The 20,811-nt window shown below is 40.7% G+C and overlaps 2 protein-coding genes across 10 annotated transcripts; one reads left to right on the top strand and one right to left on the bottom strand.

The window, feature by feature from the left end:
• The first annotated feature begins 1,038 nt into the window (after nucleotides 1-1,038).
• On the top strand, nucleotides 1,039-15,641 carry mak (male germ cell-associated kinase). Of its 8 annotated transcripts, XM_020041927.2 has the most exons (17): nucleotides 1,039-1,200; nucleotides 3,411-3,542; nucleotides 3,699-3,988; nucleotides 5,990-6,044; nucleotides 6,208-6,329; nucleotides 7,392-7,474; nucleotides 8,010-8,142; nucleotides 8,235-8,406; nucleotides 9,332-9,499; nucleotides 10,438-10,728; nucleotides 10,901-11,112; nucleotides 11,387-11,526; nucleotides 11,680-11,814; nucleotides 12,351-12,443; nucleotides 12,966-13,085; nucleotides 13,258-13,347; nucleotides 14,804-15,641. In XM_020041927.2, the coding sequence occupies exons 3-17, from the start codon at nucleotides 3,888-3,890 to the stop codon at nucleotides 14,962-14,964; spliced, it is 2,076 nt and encodes a 691-aa protein (XP_019897486.2). In that variant the 5' UTR covers nucleotides 1,039-1,200; nucleotides 3,411-3,542; nucleotides 3,699-3,887; the 3' UTR covers nucleotides 14,965-15,641. The 8 variants fall into 8 exon arrangements, with proteins under 8 accessions (XP_019897486.2, XP_019897487.2, XP_010884068.2 ...); XM_020041928.2 differs by lacking the exon at nucleotides 3,411-3,542 and having other exon boundaries at nucleotides 3,753-3,988; XM_010885766.3 differs by lacking the exon at nucleotides 3,411-3,542.
• A 125-nt stretch (nucleotides 15,642-15,766) lies between these two features.
• On the bottom strand, nucleotides 15,767-19,513 carry tmem14ca (transmembrane protein 14Ca). Of its 2 annotated transcripts, none has more exons than XM_010885765.4 (5): nucleotides 19,407-19,513; nucleotides 18,785-18,857; nucleotides 16,997-17,098; nucleotides 16,327-16,414; nucleotides 15,767-15,968 (listed from the first exon to the last, which is right to left on the bottom strand). In XM_010885765.4, the coding sequence occupies exons 2-5, from the start codon at nucleotides 18,855-18,857 to the stop codon at nucleotides 15,908-15,910; spliced, it is 324 nt and encodes a 107-aa protein (XP_010884067.1). In that variant the 5' UTR covers nucleotides 19,407-19,513; the 3' UTR covers nucleotides 15,767-15,907. The 2 variants fall into 2 exon arrangements, with proteins under 2 accessions (XP_010884067.1, XP_019897489.2); XM_020041930.2 differs by lacking the exon at nucleotides 19,407-19,513 and adding an exon at nucleotides 19,314-19,400.
• Between the last annotated feature and the right edge of the window lie 1,298 nt (nucleotides 19,514-20,811).

The raw sequence follows: 20,811 nt of genomic DNA, 5'->3' as shown, positions 1-20,811 counted from the left end.
TCAATACAAGCAAAAATTAACAGTAGATATCTGAAGTTAATATTTTAAGCATTATTATTTTTCTAAAAAATTATTCAGAGCGCCTGAGAAATTCACAATTTAAACGTACTTGCCGGTCCTTCAATCAGTTTGATTTGACTTTAAATCTCATAGCCTACTCACCTTCGAGATCCTCATAATACTATCAAGTAGACAAGTCGTGCTATTTTTTAAGCTGAGTATTGTAAACGTTAGAGGCAGGATTCTACACAGTGCCCCAGTAGTGGCCATATCATTTGGGGCATAAGAAACTGTAGATATGATTTGGACAAAATATTTAGCAGTTGAAGCTGGTATATTTAATTGTAGGCAATACAAACTGGTCACACAATCTGTGTTTTGGTAATTAACTACTCTCAAATTCATTGACAGAGCTATCGAAGCAAGTTCTGACCAAGGCCTGACCGTCAGTGATAGTAGAGGGCAGTTTTAACTATGTTTTGAGTGCAGATTGTTTTTTTTAAATTTCTACATCATTTACAGACAATAAAACATCTTATATTTGTTGTTTTGATTGGATAAAAAGAAAACGTCGTCCATTCATGTATAAAAATATATGCAGAAACACTGGATGCCAGTTATAAAGTGGAATTACACAGCATCAATGACATGACTGTAATTGTGAAACACCCCTTTAATGTATAACCTACATAAAACGATACATACATACTAACAGAACAGTCTCAAGGCATGTTTCGGGGGTCACAATGTAGGTATGCTGCTCCACCTATTGGCTGAGGCAAATATTTCACTGGTTTTGAATTGCTACGGTGCCATACGTGACAAAAATACTAAACAAAAAGAGCTAGAAAGAAACCCATGTAAGCCTTATTTGCTCTTAATAGCAAATGCTGAGATGGAACTTGGTTTAACCAACCTCGGACTCGAGTGTAAAATCAGACAGATTTTAGTGTAAAATCCGACAGAATTTACACTTCCGACTGGCACGAGACAACAAATCCCACAAACCCTTGCGTTTCCAAATGGCCACCTGTCAGTTCACGCGTTGCTCTGTGTACGTTGCCACGGAGAAGAGTCACACACACACCCACGTCTTATCTAAATACGAAGGACGTTACATTACTTGCTTTATCTCAAGAAACTTCACCGCAATCTGCAAGCTCAGAAAACGGTCTAAGGGAGGAACAACGCCCTAAAATGGTGAGTTTAGAGAAAAGATCAATACAGAAAGAAAAGGCAATAAGAAACGTCTTCCCCAAGCGAAATTGACAGTTGAGAGGACTATTATAAGAGTGGGATACTATTTTCTATACTGTGTATAGAAAATATGCCTTGCAGTGTTCGTTCAAACTCACAAGTAGCCCTAAATAATAGGTTCTATTAAATCAAAATAGTGTGTAAATTCTAAATAGTAAATAGGTTTTAATGATGCTAGTGTTGTATTCATTTGAAATGCAAGTCATCCTTGCATATTAGGCGTGTTGGAGTTGTTAATGACAGTTGTTTTGTCCATGACTAAAAATTCAAAACTTAAATTTAGTATGGTTATTAGGCGATTATTTCACTATTGGTATCATAGAACAGGATTTTAGATTTGTTACTGACATTCACTAGCTTAATGTCATCTGCCCTTGATACATCTATTTAATTCCTTCTTAACCCCTCAAACAGATTACAATACGCTGGAAGCTTAGTCGACTCTAGCCATCTGTTACCAATTGGGACTTCCTTACTGGTATGGTTGGCATAGGTCTTAAGAAGGAGAACCTAGACGCGCACTGTTCTCTTATTATTATTATTTTAAAACGGGAAACTACAAAATATGTTTAGACATTATGGTCATATTTTATGGTGAGGAGTCCTCTTGCCTTTGTCACGAAATTCATTTGAATGGATCAGTCTTTAGAAACTGACCTTTCTAATTTTAAAAACAGGGCTGCTAGGCTAATTGTTATGTCCCGTTCATAAAAACTGGTAGTTTTGCTAGCATACAGAAATCAATGGTGGTAGTGAAAGTCGTTTTAGCTGTTATGCAGTTTTACCGGTGACAATGACGTGAACGGTTGACATCCATACAAGCATACTCTGACGTTACCTGAACATAGTGTGACATACACTAAGAAACAAACTCCTTTTGTTTTGTATATTCTAGGGGGCAGTGAAGATATTCTCAAACTCTCCCCAGTGGCAGCTTGCCCACGCATTTCCATGGTTTTGGTTAAGTTCCATTGACTGCTTTACCATATATATTCACTCTCCTTCAAGCACATACGTTCTGGCAAATACTTCCTGGTTGAGCGAGCAGTGTGATAAGGAGCAGAACGGCTTGGCGAGATGTGTATCGGGATTTATTTTACCTCGCTTTTTTCCCATTCCAATATGATGATACTCAATTCCTGATGATGGCCATGCCTTGTTGTGCATCCCATTGGCTGCGGGAGACTAGATAAGGATATGTCCTTCTAAGCACATGCTGCCAATGCGTTCTGCTTCTTCCTTATCTCACTGCTCACTCAACCAAGAAGGTTATACCAAAACATATGATTTGGAGGAGAGTGCGTTAACAAACACATTTGAGCTTGCGGACACCCGACCTGTCACAATAAGTCACTAGAGTGCAACAAGATGAGGCAATCCTGCCGGCATCCATACCACCCACCCTGGCAGTGCTGGGCCGATCCCCCCCTCCCCCAGAGTCCCGGTTACTGTTGGTATGGCAAGACCTGGTGCACCAGAAAGTCTCAATCTCCAGAACCTGCTGGGAGTTGCAGCTATGAGGCAAGGCCACGAACGCATGAGGAACAATACATATTTCAGAAGGGAGTAAAATATGGGTAAAGAAAACAAACCTCTGGAACTGTGTCAGAAATCACACCCCAGTTGATTCTCCATTGTCTAATTCCGATAAGCAGCCTCAATCTCAACCATAGTTGTATCGGTTACAGTATCCTATACTAAGGAGACTCTAGTTCCAGGTAGGGTATATCCGCTCTTGCTTGTTTCTTTAAGTGTTCTAACAAATCTAACTGTTGGATATATTTATTCTATGTGATATCTGTCCTTCAGAATAGAAAAAGTAAGCAGGCCGGTGTTGGGGTCATAGCCTAGGTGGGCTGTGCTGCATCCGTGTGCTAAGTGTGATGTGACATTTGGCCTCTGTGGTGTGATAGCGCAAAGTCTGCCTGTGTTCCCTTAGAAAGAAACAAAGAAAGAAAGAAAGAGAAAGAGAGAAGACAGCTCATAGTAATGACTGGAACAGAGTGAATGGAGGGCTATCAAACACATGGAAACCACATTATTGTATTTGAGACTTATTTATTCCATTCCAGACACCACTGTTAGCCAATCTATACCTCTGGTATGGGGGTGATGTAATATCCTGTTTATGTCCCACTGCTCCTAATCGCCAGTAGGCCAAGCCAGGCTGTGTCATGTCCACGGGTGGTGATGACGCTGTCAGGTCAGGGCCCTGCTGTCACACACTTAATCCTCTTCATCACCTCTCACAAGCAGAGGAGCATCAGAGGGGGTTCTCCACATCGGTATTCTCCTTTATTCTCCTTTAATGGTCCTTATATCAGGAGAACCAGGCCTATACTCTGTCTGGCAGCTTCCACCAATGTTGTCCTGTTAGGTTGTGGGCTGCCGGTTACCTCAGTATTGACCCTGTTGTGTTTCTTTGTGTTGCTGAATGCCAGGATCAGGATGGATAGTAATATTTGTCTGATCTCCAATGTGCGCATCCTGTCAAGAGAGAGAAATGGCACCATGCCCGTGGGACCTTCTACAAACCCCACCAATGAAGAGCATCTCCGTGTACTGACCAAGTGAGACGGAGAGAGGAATATCTCTTAGGAGGACCCCGCTGTGACTCCCTCAGGCTGGCAATGAATCGCTACACACAGCTGAAGCAGCTGGGGGACGGCACCTATGGCAGCGTGCTCATGGGGAAAAGCAACGAGTCAGGAGAACTGGTAGCCATTAAGAGGTGCGTATAGTAATCCACCCAACTGCTTGTCTGGGTGGTTTGCTTACTCCCGAGGCTTACCCTGGTTGGTTTATTTGCATCGGTTTGTTTTGAGAAGTTAATATTATTTTTTTTGCCCCCCGGCAAAAGAAATAATTGTATATGGTCCCCTTGTATATGGTCAAATGTTTTCCCATTCTTGTGGGCATGCTCATTTTACTTAGCCTTTGTTGCAGAGGGCAATTCTGAGAGGGATTGAAAGCAAGGGAGTCTCTGGTGACCACTGTAAAATGGCTGCGTCACCCACAGCCTTAACTTTCATGGGAAAGGGGAAGTCGGAGAAGTAAGTCTGTTGTAGACAGGCTAAGTGGATATACTTGATAAGGAATCAGTTTTCTGAGCTGTCTGTCTGCCCAGCGCTGATGATTTGTCAGTCAGAGGAGGGGCAATATGGGCTGTATATCGAAAAGGACCAGATGGCAGCGTGGGAAGAGATTGGGGCGGATTTTGGGCTACAACCAAATGCCAAGGAAGTGCCACACTTGGTTAGATGCATGAAACTGTAAAAGCCTACACACAAGCAAATGTGAAATCCACAATAGAAAATTGGTCTGTTACGTTAAAACTTAAGCACTTAAGGGTGAAGGTCAATGTCACAGGGACTAGGTAAGGGGTGAGCTTAGGTTTAGGGTCAGAAATGTCAGCAACCACAGATAACTCTCCAGCTGTAAACTCTGCCTAACTACAAACAAATGGGGCTGAAGTCTCAATTTAGGTTTCCCCATGACTAATGCAAACCAGCTTACAAGTCTGCCTTTCATCGTGGGAGGATAGTCTGAATAATTGATGTGGCAGCACGGGTGGAGTGAATGAACCGCCGAATGTTTGGTTACCATGCAAGTGATAGCCATGCCGGTGCCGGCGACAGGAGTGAAAGTAGTCTGTAGTGTTGTGTTGCCGTGGAGAGGAATTAACCGGCAGCCAGGAGGACAAGTAGGAGTACGATGTTGGCATTTTCGGTCCCGGTTACATAATTCCCGGCAGCAGTGTCAGAATGAAAACGCCTCGACAGATTGGGTTGCACCAGAGCACCAGAGTGCCAGTTCTAGGATGCGTTGGAGCTACTACCTTCTGTACATAGTAACACGTATTAACTGACATGTAATGGACACCTTCAATGTTAAGTGGGAACAGGGTTTCATTTCATGAACACCTGTAAATGACAAACCAGTTTATGCTTTAACGCCTTGTTTTACAGACCTGTTTCACTTTGTGTTTACATGGCATTCATTACGATGCCAAGTTATTAATTACACGGAACAAAATTATAAACGCAACGCTATTGTTTTGCCCTCATTTATCATGAGATGAACTCAAAGATCTAAGATTTTCTGTATGTACACAAAAGGCCTATTTCCCTCAAATATTGTTCACAAATCTGTCTAAATCTGTGTTAGTGAGCACTTCTCCTTTGCCAAAAGAATCCATCCATAAATGGGGGCAAAAACAGTGTTGCGTTTATAATTTTGTGCAGTGTAATAAAAACAATTTAGGCACTGTATGGATCCATTTGGGAAACAATAATTAAGACAAATAATAACTGCCGTCTTCGTCTTTGGCTAGAGTAGCATTAAGAAGTTGGAAATGTCCTCTTCAGCACATAATCATTATGATTTAGTTGATATTATCTCAGTATTTAGATTTAAGGTATACAGTAGAAACAGCATTGTTGTTCCTCTAGTAATGTAAACATAAATCACCATAATGTAAACGAATGTCCGCAACTATGGTTGACACCTATTGTGAACTTATTTTAACACACAAGAAATGACCTGATGAATATGTCACAGTTGGATCGAAACTTCTGTGTCTTGTGCATTTAAATAAATTCACCATGGGAAGCATACCAGAGTTGCAGACATTCTTTTACATTTGTATTTGTTTTTATACTGCACCAGATGGGTTGGATGTGCCAATGTTTCATCTTCTAAAATAAATCATAATGCCACTGGTCTTTTACAGGATGAAAAGGAAGTTTTATTCATGGGAAGAATGCATGAACCTTCGAGAAGTAAAGGTAAAGATTGTTATACTCACAATAACAACGACATGCACGCAGGCTTTCTAACGGTATTCAGTTTCAGTTCATATTTATGATTATGTTATGGCAAATGTGTTTCATTTTATTTACTCTGGACACTTTGATATTCCTTTTGGTCCATCCCATAATGCATGTACAGTCGCTGAAGAAGCTAAACCACGCCAACGTAGTGAAGTTAAAGGAGGTCATCCGAGAGAACGACCATCTCTACTTTGTCTTTGAATACATGAAAGAAAATCTGTATCAGCTCATGAAGGACAGGTGAGGTTTTCATTTCATTTAGAAATGCCCATACCAGGGGTGGGCAAAAAGGGAGTAAAGTTAAACTTCATTCTGGCCCGCAGTTTGCTTTTACGGGAGTAAAAGCAAAACATCTGAAATCCTAAAGTCGACCACTCACCCTAACCCTAACCCAAATTTATGTATTTTACTTTTTGAACATGTTACATATTTAAGTAGGAAATAACAGGATTGTGTTGATATATTTTTGGGGGATTGAAACAGAGGACCAACCTGGACTAAAATGGATATTTGTTTTGTTTTCCATTCCAGAACATAAAAAAATTCCATTGCTTGCCTTAGTGAACACATTTAAAAATTCATATAAAGTTTTATATCAGTTGACAATTCTATCAATTCTTCGTTTGCAGAAACAAGTTGTTTCCTGAGTCAGTGATCAGAAACATAAGCTTTCAAATATTGCAAGGGCTGTCATTTATCCATAAACATGGTAGGTTTTCACCAGGCTCGCTTGACTTGCTCCTCTAACACTCCTAAAACTATTTGGGCTACAGAGGTCTCTGCTATTGCTGGCCCTCCCATCATTCATAGAGTTGGATATTGTCTGTAAACACTGACAAGTATTTACTCTGTCAAACAAAAAATGTTGGGACTGTCACAAGCTTGCACCTGGCTGGCTGTTGCCCGTGGTTACTCCGCCGTTGTCTTGTCTTGCTGTTTCTGTGAACGGACATGTGGAAGCCTCAAGTGTACAACCCAGAGCTGAACGGTAAAAACACTTTCAACTTCGAGTTAAAAAAGATTTCAGTCTCACAGAGGAGGTCCCGTTGTGGATTCTATCTGGCCTTCTGCACTGTGAGTGACAACGGCATGATTTCCTTTCTGCTCGCACACCACGCTAAGTCTGTGCTTGTCCAACACCATCACAGGTATCCACAAGTCCGGGGGCTGTCTCCATAGTAATAAGCATGTTCTATGTATTCTGTTTCTTTGGCTGGTTCATTCTTTTTCTGTTCTTTCTGTTCCCTCTTTTCTATTTTCTTTTGTGTGTCTTTTTTTATTTTATTTCTTTTCTGCTGCCAGGGAAAATAAGATGTTCAGTGAGAATGAAATTAGGAACATCATGTTCCAGGTTCTATCTGGTTTGGCGTTTGTGCACAAGCATGGTAAGATGCTTAGTCCTCCTCTTGCTGCTCTGGTCTGTCCATGTGCTTTTTGTCTTTTTGTGAATTAGCATAGCCATTCGAATGTCACAAAACCCCATATGGTGCTTATTAAACAGGTTAATTCCATTATCTTTGGGTTAAAGGGATAGTTACTTTAAAGTTAGTCCGATTTTTGAAGTCAAGCTAAAAGTATAATTGTTCTCTATTTGTATAGTTTGTGTATATATCCCTTTACATTAGAATCAAACTATTGGCCTCAATCCAAAATCAGTATATGAATAATCTATTTAAGGAGAATGTGAATCTATTTTGACTGACTGATTAGTTTAAAACTAAATTAAATCCATAACATTGAACGACCAGATTTCATATTTGATTATTATTATGGATGAGTTTTGCATTATATGAGTAGTAAATATATCATTAACATTACCGTAAAAAAAAAAAAAAAAAAAAAAAAAAAAGCAGCAATCTTTCTGGATGACTTGCAGAGAGGTTGAGCTGAAGTGTTCTATGACCCCTAACACTTCCGCAGGGTTCTTCCACCGGGACATGAAACCCGAGAACTTGCTCTGCATGGGCCCTGAGCTAGTCAAGATAGCTGACTTTGGATTGGCCAGGGAGATCCGGTCCCGCCCTCCTTACACCGACTACGTGTCTACAAGATGGTAAGGGACCCTCCATGGTTCTTCCATGGTGACGTTTGGTCCTCACATTTCGTACAGTGCATGAAATGTTGAAAGGTGGTGTTTGTGGCCAGGTACCGTGCCCCAGAGGTGCTGCTGCGGTCATCCATCTACAGCTCCCCGATAGACATGTGGGCCGTGGGCTGCATCATGGCCGAGCTCTACACCCTCAGGCCCCTGTTCCCCGGCAACAGCGAGGTGGATGAGATCTTCAAGATATGCCAGGTTCTGGGGACGGTCAAGAAGGTGAGAGGCAGAAGAGAGACCAGTCCTCTACGGAGAGATAGTGTTGTGGTATAGTTTGTATTGGGGTTTGGCAATAGATGGAGTGATCTGTTTGTGCCCCTCGAAATGTGTTGTAAAAAAACAGTTTTTGGTCACAAAAAGATGGTAGATTGAATTGAGTTTCACGACTAAACTTTGTATCTCGTGTGAGGTCCACTGATTTTAGTAAAAGATATTAGGATGCCTTCCCAGACAGGACAGGACCAGGCAGTAAATCAAACTGAAGGGAACAGAACATCATCAGTGTGCTTTTATTAACAGAATATCATACCAAATTATTGCTTCATTGTCATTACGGAACCACTTCAATAAAATCACCAGGAAAATCAGCACCAAAATTTGTATTTATTTATTGAATCTCTTTCTAAGTTTTGCCACAGAGAAAAAAAGACGTATGTGGTTTTCTGTCAATGTTCTGAAGGTATAACATAAGTTTGCTTAGCTAAGGAACATTTGTTGTGTACAATGTATTATTATGATCTGAGCCAAGAAACCATCCTTTCCATCAAACATCGGCCAACGGCTGCATATAGTTGCCTACACCTGGTTAAATGTTAGTCTCTGTTGTGCAGTGTGTAGGGTAAATTATGAAAATGTGTGTGTTGGAAGTAATCCAGTCTGTAAATTGTTCATGCTCATTTGAGCTGATGGAATGGAATGTTTTTCTAATACAAAACTACTGAAATTACCTCTAATTGGCATGAATCGTGTACATACTGAATCACATCCAACACACACACACACACACACACACACACACAGGATAGGACAAAACTCACATGAGAACTAGCTACTGTCACATTTCGTACAGGGGCAACCGTTTTTGAAGCCACAATTTGCTTTTATGATGTCTGTGAAAAAGACGTTCCCTCTTCTGTTCTACCAGTGTGACTGGCCAGAGGGCCACCAGCTGGCCTCGGCCATGAACTTCCGGTTCCCCCAGTGTGTGCCGACCCACCTGAAGACCCTCATCCCCAACGCCAGCACGGAGGCCATCTCCCTGATGAAGGACCTGCTCATGTGGGACCCCAAGAAGAGGCCCACCGCTTTGCAGGTACACCAGCGTCACAGAAAGGGACTCGTGTGCTGTAATCTGGTCCCAGACCTGTTGGCGCTCCCGATCCACCTCCATGGGACCCTGGCCCAGAGCGTTGGGGGGGTCGTGGCCCGCAGAGACTTGTCCGATTGCCCTTTAGGTTGACTGTAATACTGCCCTTGGAGCTGATCCTTCTCCTTAACTGTTTAAGTGCTTCTTAAAATGGTGACGGTGCTTTTGAGCTTGGTCTAGTGGTAGTGTCTGGGGACTGATGTTCGATCACGAACTTGGCCACTCTTCATATTTTATTTTAATTGGATGGAGAAATTCTGTTATGAATAATGCTGTGGTAAAAGAGCACGTGTCTTTAAAGTTGGACGTGTGTCCTCTGATGCACATAGGATCTGGATTCAAATTCCTGGCTGTAATGATGCAACTGTATAGCGAGGCAGTAACTTAGACAACTGCGCCACTTGCTGTGAAACTTGATAGGACCGGTGTATGGACACAGGTGCAAAGCAAGATTGCCTCGATTGACCAATAAACATTGACATGTACGTGTTCTGATACATAAATGCATACAAATCACTCAATGTTTTTTATTTTATTTCAACAACCTTTGAGAAAAACGTTGTTAACAAAGTCAAGACTCAACCTTCATATCTACCACATGGTTGTGCTATAACAGTAAATAAAATGTCTCTCTTGACATTTACTTTGTGATTCAATTTGGCACACAAGCTCAGGGATCTTTACCTTTGCGAATACAGGTGATATCTTAACCACTGCCTGGTATGATTTTGACTAAACTTGGGAAAATGATGTGTTTTGCCAAAGCGTAATCGGACATTTACAAAATAAGCCTGATTGCCTAGGCATACAGTAATTTGTGGGTGACAACATGTTTGCTATGTGCCTTGCTCATCATAGTCATATACCAGCTATTTGTGTTTTAGGCCCTGCGGTACCCATACTTCAAGGTGGGCCAGGTGTTAGGGCCTCGGCCTGGGAGTGAGTTACGCAAGGCCACCTTAAGGACTCAATCCTCAGCCTCCTCTGAGCCCAAAGCTGAGCTGCCCTCCTCTTCAGCGGACTCCTCGGCCCAAATGTCCCAAAGCCACCACCCCAAAGCGTCCAGCAGACACCACCAGGCCACCCAACAGCCCCTTCAGCAGACCTCCAAGCCCCAGACAGACCACCAGACTGGGCAGACATCTCCGTGTGGCCCAGACGATAGCCCTAAAACGGTGAGTGCCAGGGTCGTGTCCACGCAATGAAACTTAAAGGGAACAACGGAATAGCTGCAAAACATGTAGAAAACATTCAATGCCAGTGGGAAACACAGTATAACACAACACCTTCCTGGAAGCAAACTTTCTGAGACAACACGTGACTGGATAACTTCTGACCATTTGACAGACGCCGGCTGCCGTGGCGACGACTGGGTCTGGTAGTGAGAACAGCGCGACGGTGGGGCTGAAGAGCAGCCGCAGGCGCTGGGGCCAGACAGTAGTGAAGGCCTCAGACAGCTGGGAGGAGTCTGAACCTTCCGGAAACTCCGTGTCCCACTCCAAGAAACCCAGCCTGGGACCGGGGGATGAAAAGGGCACTAAGGACTATAGTAACACACAGTATGATCAGTCAAGGGTTATTCTGCAACCTCTGTCATGCGTAGATGTCACCTGCTGTTTATTTACTTCAGTGTTTGTCCTTCTGTGACACTTCTACAACTATGATTAATATGCAAATCACGAGGAGAAAAAAAAAAGATGTGTTCTTTACAGCTAGATGCTTTTTGGGGATTGAGTAATCTGCCAAAGGGTCATGTTCAGTCTCACTTAAAAATGTCATTGACGGAATTGAATTACTTCAGTTAGATCTTTTTTTTGCCTTCTTGTCTTTCAGACCCAAAGTGCAAAAACCGATATACTCATTTAGCACTGTTACTAAATTACCAAGCCATATAAAGGTTGGCCAAAAGGATTCCAGTCTCCCAGGTTCCTCAGCAAGACAACATTACCTGAGCCAGTCAAGATATCTGCCAGGTAAGAACAACTTGGAATGTGCTCCTTATTTTCTTTGTCTCGTCTCATCTCATAAAAACCTATAAACATGAAGCATGTGACAATAAGTTACTCCCGTGTTTGTTGCCACCGTCCACATTTTTACAGCCATTTTAAAGCTTCCTCTTCTTGCAGGGTTAATTGGCAAGAATTCAGTAGACAAGGAATCCAGTGGGCTGACACTCAGAGATCTGTGGGATAACTCAGCCAATGTAAACAAAGTCCTCTGCCCCATTGGTGCTGGCTTATCCATTAACCGAGGCCATGCAGGTAAGTCACTTTACATTACACATGCCATGTTACTCCTAGAGCCTCTTTCAGAACAGTCCTACTGTAAATGCCATACGCTTTTGTTCTGCAATGCTAATTTGGTCCGCCCTGATGTTTTAGTTCTGGCTGGGCACCAACAATGTTTGGAGTGTGCCACTTTGGTGTCTGGGGCTCTCTGGAGACGGGATCCTTCATTATTCATTTGTCATGTAGACAGACACACAATATGTGTGTCTCTGTGCTCTGCCCCCCTTTCCTTATTCATGAGATCAGAGGGGAATCAAGACAAGTATCCCCAAAGGCCCCCCTCCAACCCACAACCTTGGGTTTTTGGACTGAGTGGCCTAATTTAAAATCTAGTGCACCATCTTTCTCATTGTTCCGTCTCCCTAACACTTGCTACATTTATTCCAACTTGTTGTTAGAATGTTGCTAGAATGATGTTTTTCATTGATTTTCTTTTCTTTCTTCAACCTGTCTTTTCCTCCCCTTCTCTGCCTTTCGTCTCTGTATTGGCTCCATCATCCTGTCTTTAGCTGAGGGAGCAGATGATAATGTTACTGATAACCCTTCTGATAAAACTACGGACAAATCTGTTCTAAAAGAAAGATTACCCGATTCAGCTAAAGGTACTCCTAGTAGAGAGAACGTATGTTCAATGTCATTGTACATTGCTGGTTCATGATGTATTTCATAACCTATAAAACATTCCGAATTAGCTAATATCCAGAGTGAAATTAATTAGTTTGTTTAATTATTAAGTAATGTTCGGAATAACGCCAGATTCCAATAAACATTTATCAACATGTTGTTAGCAAACTGTTATATGTTAGTTGTGCTGAAGTGGTATAGCATTTCTGCATATGTTACCATTATGCATGCAGACTGTGGGAGTGGGTTAACATGTTAATAAGCCAAGCCAATTAACACAGCAGGAGAGAACACCCAAATACACATACATCACTGTGGAGAACCATGACAGAGAACCACAGTCAATATTACTAAACATTTCTGTTGGTAAATATGAAATTAACTGCTGGTAAAGTTGTACAGGCAAAGCATTATTTCTTTTTTAAAGAGTTTTTAAGTAAATGGATTTTCTAAATAAACGTTTGTCCACATTAAATCAATCTCTGGTTTATGTCTTTCAGGAAACTTCGTCAGTACCAAGTACAATCTCTCTGGGGGTTATATTCCCTCAGTTCAAAAGAAAGAAGTTGGATCCGTGGGTCAAAGGATTCAGCTTGCTGCTCTTGCTGGCCAGAACACAAGTAAGATGTCCTATATTTCCTGTTTAAATGTACATACAAATTGATAGGTCGAATTATTAGTGATTCATACAATTACACTCTCTCTATTTTTCACAATTTCTGCCGTTTCAAAATTTTCCCTCTATTTTTGACCTCTGAACTGATCTTTTTCCATGTCTTCCTGCTCTCTCAGCTGATCATTATACTCTTGATACCAAAAATATGAAACCAAAACCGTTAAAGACAAAATCCTCCAGCACACCCATGTGTGAAAACACTGAAGGTAATACAAAGTGTTTCAGTCCAGGTGTAACAGTATCAATGTTCCACCTTGCACTTGTTTTTATTCTGAAATGGTAGATCATTGTGTGTGTAATCCTTGTGGGAAAATAAACTCACTACCATAGCATTGCCCTCTATAATCATACTAAAAACCTACACAGTAGCTGCTGTCGATGTTATCTGTCTATTTATATTAATCATTTGTGAGTCAATGGTTTGCCCTTAAAACTGATGAGAAGTCGGTCATAGTTGTTGAGGCCAAGGGGGAAAGGAAGCCCAAATACACACTGGCAAACAGTAACTGGGGTCTGCATTGCCTAACGAGTTGGAGAACTAGACCCACATTAACATTCATCTATGTTACATTAAATGAGGCCATTTTCATGTATTGTCATGAGCACTGATTGGGAACAAACTGACTGATTGAAAATGATTGGACTGTCTGCCTTAATAGATACTGAGGCTGGAAAGAGCCGCAATCGAACAGTGTCTCAAGACACAGACTAAACCTGGTTCAGGACTAAAATAGATGTTTAATGGAGATGCTCATGCTTCGTGCAAGCCTAATCAGCGTCATTAGTGGATTGAAAACCGGTCATGTTTGTCTGATGTCAGTACAAATATTTCCTATAAAGGTGATTAATAAAAGTCATAAAAGAGTAAGACATTACATAAGTCTTGAAATTGGGGACTTGAAAAATACAAAATAAATGTTGCAGACAGAAGCATAAAAGCCCTTAATTATTCACATTATAGGTTCTCTCTTATTTAAAAACAGTTTTCTTTCACAATTTTTTCAGAAGAATGTGAAAACTGTTTAGTTGACACATTAAGCCTAGACTAAAATAAAAAATCAAGCTCTTTGCAAAATCTCCATTGAGATTGATTAAGCCTAGTCCTGAACTGAAGAATCAATGTCCGCAAAACCGGTCCTTTATGATATTAACAGTGGTTTAATGCCCATTGCAATGACACTGCTGCTTTCTTTTCTGCATTATACAAAAGCCACCCATAGAAAGGCTTTCACAAACAGAAAATCTTAAGGTCTGCATAGAGCAAGTTGCTTACTGCGTAGCAAACCACAGCGATGTTGTTAATGCTTCACATGAAATTCTATTTGTAATTTTACCTTCAACCTTCTATATTGAACATTATTACACAAGCTGTTATAATTAAATGTACTTATTTAAATTGGGGAACAGTCTGTGCAGATAGAACCATGTTGTTGAACCCAGATTGACATTTCAGAACGTTAAGTTTTGATTGCACAACCCTCGACTTTTCTCCTCTACTTTTTCTCCTCACCCTATTGTGTTTTCAAAGTACAACTCACTACAATACAGTTCTGAGATCTGGGATCAATAACTCACAACTGTGCTTTGCGCTGACGGAATTTTCCGGGTCACAATGCCTTGACACGAAGAGGTCCCCCACATGAGTCTGTTTCCTTTTTTCAGATTACGAGGGCTGGAAGAGGAGGGGCGACAGGGCCCAGATGAAAGGCCAGAGCTACTCCGCCCTGGGGAAAACCTCTGGCAACCTCCTGACTAGAGGTCCCCCTGCACAGCCGATCCATGGGAGGGTAGACTGGGCCTCAAAGTATGGAGGCAATCGGTAGCTCACCAGGAGATGCTATCAACCCAACTGTCAGTTCTGGCCAGTCTGAAGTGCACAGAGAAGAAAACCTGTTTGTAGCTATACTATCCTCAGAGCATATCCTTCTGAGGGGCCTCCAGTAAATTATTAAAAGTAACACTTATAAAGGCCAATTGAGGATGTCTGTACATTGATAGGCTTTCTTTACATGTTGATCATGTTATACCGGCATTATTTGGGTAATGTATGAAGACCTGGAGGACAAGTCCCTGTAACTTTTCCAGAACACCACCCAGAGACATCTACGTATGGTCATTTCGGATCGACAGGCTGAACAGAGTGCTCTACGTCAAAAAACAATAATGTGCTGACGCTTGATGGATAAGCTGGGCTGATTGTACTTAAAAGTGACAGTCCTCACCTTCACGAAAATCGCTTTTATGTTAAGTTTAGGCCCGCTAACAGTGGATTTTGTATTCTCCATTTTTATAATGTAGTTATGTATTTGGTTTCTATTAGTTTTAAGCCTTTTGTTTGCATTAATCAACGCAAAGGAAATTCAATTAATTATTCCTAAAATTGTTATTTCACAGGCTTAACACTCTCTTGAATAATGTAAGTGATGTTACCAGTGGCTAAAGAAGCATTGACTTTATATTATGCATGATAGCAATACACTGGTAGGATGTGTCTAATTAACACTGGCCATTTCATTGACCTTTTATACAACTTCACCAATCATTCATCTCTAGTAACATGTAATGTCAATCTAACTATATGATGTGGGAAAATGCATTGCAGTCCTTGATATTTTAGAAACAAGATATTAGAATCAATGTTTTATTATACATTTTTACAAAATAACATCTACGTGTTTAAATGGTGACAGGTTGCAATAAGAGAAAAGAAAGGGGTAACAGTGATTTTTACGTCAGTGTGTAAAGTCTTCATGTCAGTTTGACTCATTATGACTCATGAGGCTTCTGCAGCAGCACTCCAACTCCAAGCTTGCCCACCATAAGGATGCTAGATAAAATGTATACATAAAAGAAACATGTTAAAGGAAAGTAAGGTCATGAATGGGCAAGTCTATTTACTGGCAAGTCTATGATCTACTCAGAGAGATCTATCTACTTTGGTGAATGTTGATTGTTTCAAAAAAGGTTTGGTCAAAGCCTAATACATGTTTTACATTAGAGACAAATATTACAGCATATTATGTTTAATGTAAGACAAAAACATGTTAAAGAATGAAGTATAGCCAAGAATGAACACTGTTTTAGTCAGAATACACAGGTAAGATATTCTACAGTTAAACACCATCTGCTTTGAAATTAACTCAGTATACGTTAATCAAAACAAAGTATGGAGTAGGTCTAGCTACCTTAAAGCTGCCATCAAACCAGCAGGCATTACTTTCCTAGAGCTGTAGAATCTCTTCCCCATTACGCCTGCCAGGGCTCCTGACGTGACTGGAAAACAATGGGACAATGACTTAGTAAAGTAGTCCTATTGTAAACCTACACATTACCCTGACGCTGGTGATCAAGAGAGGCCTGGGCAAAGGAAGGACATGTTGTATGTATGCATTTGCCTGGCAACAAAAATTCTGTGCTTCGACCAAACGACGCGCTACACCGATGGAAGTAAATGTCCTCCCTTACACCTCCCTGGGTATTCTCGGCCGCAATAAAAACAATGGGTTCTGTCTAATTGGTCCCAGAAATGTATGTGTTGGGCCAGAGCCAGAACATCCGTTGGTAAAGCAACGTTTACAAAATCAGAGATGATTCATATAACACCATTTTTACAACACCTAAAATAATGTAATGAGAGTAGTTTCACACTGAAACATGTAACAAGCAACACTGTACTTTGAGTTGTCAGCCAATGTATTCACGCAGTATTAGGTGTCTAAACCAAATATATTTCCCTATGCTGCTTTGGGGGTTCACTCTAACAATTTTCCCAATAATAGTGAGATGGTTTCACTGCTAAATGTGACAGAAACTGTACTAAAAAACAAAGATTCATAAAGAATAATGTTTACCAACCAAGAGACACCCAAATATTTTGGGGATCTTGCGATATCTGGTAGGCACCAACCCCTGCTAAGCCCCCGAAGAGAAGGCCAGCTGCCAATGATGGAACACTGCCTGGGACAAGACAAACCAAACACAGGAGTGAGTGACAACTAGTTACTAGTTTATTAATCAAAAACATGGGTGAGTGACAACTAGTTACCAGTTTATTAACCAAAAACATGGGCGAGTGACAATTAGTTACCAGTTCAATAACCAAGTACATGGGTGAGTGACAACTAGTTACAGTTGTGTTCAAATGTTTGCATACCCTTGGAGAATTGGTAATATATGTACCATTTGTAAAGAAAAAGAGTGAACAGGCAAAACACGTATTTTATTTCTTATGGGATTCAACTGTAGGTCATAACAGAATGGCACAATCATAAAACAAAACATGGCAACAAAGAAAAAAATAAACTGACCCCTGTTCAAAAGTCTGCATACCTTTAGTTCTTAATACTGTGTATTGCCCCCTTTCGCATCAATGACAGCATGCAGTCTTTTGTAATAGTTGTCCATGAGGCCCGGAATTCTTGCAGGTGGCATAGCTGCCCATTCATCCTGGCAAAATGCCACCTGATCATGCAAAGTATTTGGTCATCTTGCATGAACCACACGTTTGAGATCTCCCCAGAGTTGCTCGATGATATTAAGGTCAGGAGACTGTGATGGCCACTCCAGAACCTTCACCTTTTTTTGTTGTAACCACTAGAGGGTCAACTTGGCCTTGTGCCTTAGGGTCACTGTTGTGCTAGAAAGTCCAAAAGTGTACCATGCACAGCTTTCGTGCAGAGGAATGCAAATTGCCAGTATTTTCTGGTAACATGCTGCATTCATCTTGCCATCAATGTTCACAAGATTTCCTGTGCCTTTAGAGCTCACAAACCCCCGAAACATCAGTGCGCCACCACCATGCTTCACAGTGGGGATGGTATTCTGTTCACTATAAGCCCTGTTGACCCCTCTCCAAACATAGCGCTTACGGTTGTGACCATAAAGCTCTATTTTGGTCTCATCACTCCAAATTACAGTGTGCCAGAAGCTGTGAGGCGTGTCAAGATGTTGTCAGGCATATTGTAACCGGGTGTTTTTGTGGCATGGGCGCTGTAAAATCTTCTTTCTGGCAACTCGAACATGCAGCTCATTTTTGTTCAAGTATCGTCGTATTTTGCTCCTTGAAACAACCACACCATCCTTTTCCAGAGCAGCCTGTATTTCTCCTGAGGTTAGCTGTGGGGTTTTCTTTGTATCCCAAACAATTCTTCACGTAATTCAAAAAGCCACAGGTGTGGGAAATTCATCTTTAATTGCCATTTTCGCCTGTGTGTGTCACCTTGTGTGTCTGTAACAAGGCCAAACATTCAAGGGTATGCAAACTTTGGATCAGAGCCATTTTGGTGATTTCTGTTATCATTTTGATTCAAAAAGGAGCCAAACCACTATGTGATAATAAAGGGCTTCATATGATCACTATCCTTAATTAAAATATATTTTTTTTGCATGATCAGTCATAATTTCACAATTTCTGCCAGGGTATGCAAACTTATGAGCACAACTGTATCAGTTCATTAACCAGGTACACCGGTTAATGACTAGTAGCCACCAGTTTATTAACCAATGGTAGCCAGTGCTGTGTAATGGGAAAGGGTGCATGGTCCAAACTAATAGTCTGTAGTAACCACTTGTGCGGTTTCTTTTTAAAAAGTAATTTTAAAAAAATACAAAGGAGTAAACATGATCAAATAATAACAAACTTACGTGCTTTGACATAGCCCATCGCTCCCCCGGATGCAATGAGGGCTGCATATCCATATCCAACCCAATCAGTCATCTTAAGACAAAACAAAAAGGGGAAATGTTACAATTGCCACCATAGATATTAAGCCATGTATATCGATGATTGCCACATATTCACTACTGTGGGTTAAGCCTGATGACCCAATGTAGCAAGAAATACATAAACCACATTCTCCCGCTAAGTTCATGTTATAATGTATTAACCTACATATTAGCAAAACACTAACAAACACGGCCAACTTCTATCCGTGGCTAAGCTGTTCTTGGATACAATTACGCAATTATTAGCTAAACTCGTCAGTGTAATACTGACCTAAATTGTCTCAATGTCGTTGCAATCAAATTCAAAGTAGCGCAGAATGTACAACATACATATTTGGTTCATCTCGGGTTGGTTTAACCAGCCCCACAACAAAACTACTAGCTCATAGAGCATAGCATGTCGCAAGCATGTTTATAAAACAACAAGCAAGCACATTAAATAGCATACTTTAGAATTTTGACTAGCATCTCTGGGTGAAAATAACATGCAGATAATGTCTGGCAACATTTCGGGACTAAAATACGAGCTACTTAGTACAACCTTGCTGCTTTCAACGTCCTTTAGGCTGCTTCTTAGTCACTACCGAACCACTAATGAATGATGACGTACACGCTCTCCTACACAAGACCTAAGCGTACAACCTTGCCGAAGACCTGATGGGAAGTGAAGTTTTTCTTGCAAGATAGTAGACCACATAACACCTGCTGTGTGGTATCTGTAGATCTATTTTTCCAAATTCAGTAAGAAAATAAAATATTACATTGGTGTCAAAACACTCCTAAAAAAATGTACACTGCTTAAACCTCCCTTTTGCTCCAAAATGAGTCTATCGTTTCCATTAATACAGTGAATATATGAATGGAACCTTATTTTTAGTCTAATGTATGGGACACTAAGGCCGCGTTTTTTATTTACAGTCCAATACAAATACTTCCTTTTCAGAAAATGAAGCTTAATGCAGGATTCAGTCATCTAGATCGATTAGAAAACTGGCAATGGTTATCATGTACGGAAGTAACTAGGTACATTTAAAATGCTGTAAGTGTCCTGGTGAATGAAATATATAAGGCCAACAATAAATTGACAGGTAAATCGTTCTTGTTGGCGTCGTAAGTGGAATCCTGTTAAATTGTATGTTTTGCCAACAGAGGGCACAAGAGGATCAGTTACGAGGTACGCCTGCTAATGTCTGTGTTCGGTGTACTGTCTGTGTTCGGTGCATCTAAAACGATTGTCATTATGAAGGGTTTATGGATAGGACGAAATTGAACATTAAAACAGATGTTTTCAACTATGGAATGTTTCTATTCATGGTTTCTTGATATAAAGGTCATTTTTGACTTATTTAATTTTTTTTTTAAATCAGTGAAAAGCAGGGCTTTCAGTGATACGGAAACACATTTTATGAAGTGCACTGCAAGGGCTTGGTGAACTATATGCTTCTGACAATTTATTTGGTTTCAATTCGTTTATTTGAAAAACTCTTTGCCCTTCTTCCGCACTGCGCTTCTGTCTCTGAGAGCTTGATGGCGCTACACCACAACTTATGCTACTGAAGATCATTGTTCGAAAACAATCATCACTTGAAACGCATTTGGTACATAATTATAACTTCGGAATTCATATAATTATGAGTGGTCTCTCCGTAGATTTGCTGTTAAACTTCAAGCACGTGAATCGAGGAAGTATAATACAGCATAATTCTGTGTACATTGTTTTACTGGATATGCGTACCTAAATTATGTTAATGTTCTTCAAAACAATATAATATTCTTTATTCAGCTAGAAGGCATAGCATTCCATCACTCCTCTGTGGTTCAATAATTAATAAAGTTATGCACCTAAGTTTGACTACATAGGAATTGCATGGTATGCACGAAAACGGATTTACGCACGAGGATGAGTTTCTATACATAATATGCTATGGCATCTCATTTAGCACGGC

This window comes from Esox lucius, chromosome 21, assembly GCF_011004845.1.
Source record: "Esox lucius isolate fEsoLuc1 chromosome 21, fEsoLuc1.pri, whole genome shotgun sequence".
Lineage (NCBI taxonomy): Eukaryota > Metazoa > Chordata > Actinopteri > Esociformes > Esocidae > Esox > Esox lucius.
This window is presented reverse-complemented; position numbering and strand designations above follow the sequence as displayed.

Bases quoted from the DNA above. Each gene is read 5' to 3' on its own strand.
- mak (XM_020041928.2), top strand. From the start codon at position 3,888: ATGAATCGCTACACACAGCTGAAGCAGCTGGGGGACGGCACCTATGGC. The intron at 7,475-8,009 runs GTAAGATGCTTA...ACACTTCCGCAG, and splicing joins GGCGTTTGTGCACAAGCATG to GGTTCTTCCACCGGGACATG. The intron at 8,407-9,331 runs GTGAGAGGCAGA...CTGTTCTACCAG, and splicing joins TTCTGGGGACGGTCAAGAAG to TGTGACTGGCCAGAGGGCCA.
- tmem14ca (XM_020041930.2), bottom strand. From the start codon at position 19,373: ATGTTGCCAGACATTATCTGCATGTTATTTTCACCCAGAGATGCTAGT. The intron at 17,099-18,784 runs GTAAGTTTGTTA...GTCTTGTCCCAG, and splicing joins GATGGGCTATGTCAAAGCAC to GCAGTGTTCCATCATTGGCA. The intron at 15,969-16,326 runs GTAGCTAGACCT...CATTTTATCTAG, and splicing joins GGTTTGATGGCAGCTTTAAG to CATCCTTATGGTGGGCAAGC.